The sequence below is a fragment of the Echinops telfairi genome, unplaced genomic scaffold (genome assembly GCF_000313985.2).
Source record: "Echinops telfairi isolate 266 unplaced genomic scaffold, ASM31398v2 ScPeMD7_1;HRSCAF=3_0, whole genome shotgun sequence".
Lineage (NCBI taxonomy): Eukaryota > Metazoa > Chordata > Mammalia > Afrosoricida > Tenrecidae > Echinops > Echinops telfairi.
In genome coordinates, this window is record NW_022103896.1 from 880,667 (window position 1) to 882,208 (window position 1,542).

At 60.2% G+C, this 1,542-nt stretch overlaps 1 protein-coding gene across 1 annotated transcript in view; it reads right to left on the reverse strand.

Annotated features, from left to right (window-relative positions):
• IQANK1 (IQ motif and ankyrin repeat containing 1) overlaps nt 1-1,542 on the reverse strand; it is a 38,616-nt gene that overhangs the window by 15,378 nt on the left and 21,696 nt on the right. Inside the window, exon 4 of the mRNA XM_045286816.1 lies at nt 4-62. Within this exon, the coding sequence (XP_045142751.1) occupies nt 4-62 (59 nt within the window). The remainder of the gene's footprint in view (nt 1-3; nt 63-1,542) is intronic.

Below are 1,542 nucleotides of genomic sequence, written 5' to 3' on the forward strand. Positions count from 1 at the left end.
CGCGCGCAGCCTCCGGAAGGCGCACTGGATGACCGTGGCCGCCCGGTCCTCCGCAGTCGGCTCTACGGGGAACAGATAGAGCCGTCTCCTCCAAACGCCATCCCGGGTGTGTGCGCCAAGATGGACCCTCCCCACACCTGAAGGCAGGGCCCATCGTGCCCTTGGAACACACAAGGCAGCCCGGCCAAAGTCACTCCTGGTTGCCAGGGGCCTAAATAGGGCGCCCCTAGCTCCCACCCCCTGCCCAGACAGGCTGGGCCCACGAGTTGGACCAAGGGGTTGGTAGTGACCCTGCAGAGAGAGGAGGAAAGTGCCCCGCCCAAGTTGAGCAGCCCCAGGACCCACAGAGCCCCTCCCCAGAAGGACCCCTGTGTCCCAAGCCCCGGTCATCCAGAGGCCAAGTCTGGGAGAGGGTCCCCACCAAACCCCAGCCCCCAAGCCCAGCCAGGAAAGGGAAGGTCATCTGGGGACTGGGCTCCATCTGCACCCAGTCCCGCCCAGAGTCTGACCCTCTTTAAGCTATGTGCCCACAGGCACCACGTAACCTCTCCTTCCCTCCTCTGCACGGGCGGGCACAGGCAGAATCGCCCCGATGGCTGGCCACGCCCGAGTCCAGCAGCAGAGCCCTCGAAAGACAGCCCCGGGGACGGCAGCGCTCCCATTCAGGGCACAGGAGAGGCGACCAGAACTGGCCACTGCTACAGGTGACCCGGGAAGGAGGGAAGGTGCCCATGGGGTGGGCAGAGCCTGGCAGTCAGAGGGCTGTGGGCGGGCCAGGGGGGCTGACAGGCAGAATTGATGAAAACCTAAGTCCAGTGAAACACAGAGGGCACAGCACACGGAGGGGCAGAGGAGCCCAGCCCACCCCCACGCCCGGCTCTAACAGCCAAGGACAATCCGTCACGCCCCGGGCGGTGCTTATGAGGTGGGCTGCTACCAGCAAGGTCACCAGTTGGAAAGCACAGGCGTCCTGGAGACAGCTGGGCTTTTCTAGTGACGGGTGATGTGTGATCAGGAGGTGTCGGTGGGATCAGGCATCAGGCATTGTGAGGAACAGAAGGATTTCTCTTAAGTCGTCTCCCCAGAATATATGCCAGACTTAGCTTGTTCATTCGGCAGCGAAAATAGGTCAGAGGTTATTCTCCCTAACATCAGCCATCTAGAGTGGCCAGACTGTATAGTCTGACTCACCCCAAATAGGGCCCATTCCTTTCTGTTATTGTTCCCTTGAAGCAGTGCCCAAAGGCGAGCCCGGGACCACTCTAAGATGACTAGGTCATCCCCCTCCTGTTGCTTGTATCGCCTATGTTGCAATCCCTCCCTATGACGCAGGTTGTTGTGAATTGTATTGCCCCTCTCTGTGATGCATGATGCTGTGATGTATCCCCCTAAAGTGATATGATGCATGGTTAGCAATAAATAAGGAGGCTCCATGGTTCTCGGGAGGGGGCTGGCAGAGGGTGGCTGCAGAAGGTGGCTAAGGAGGACGAGGCAGCAGCTTCTTCTCTGATGGCTAAGCCCCCTCCACGAGGACCATCAAGC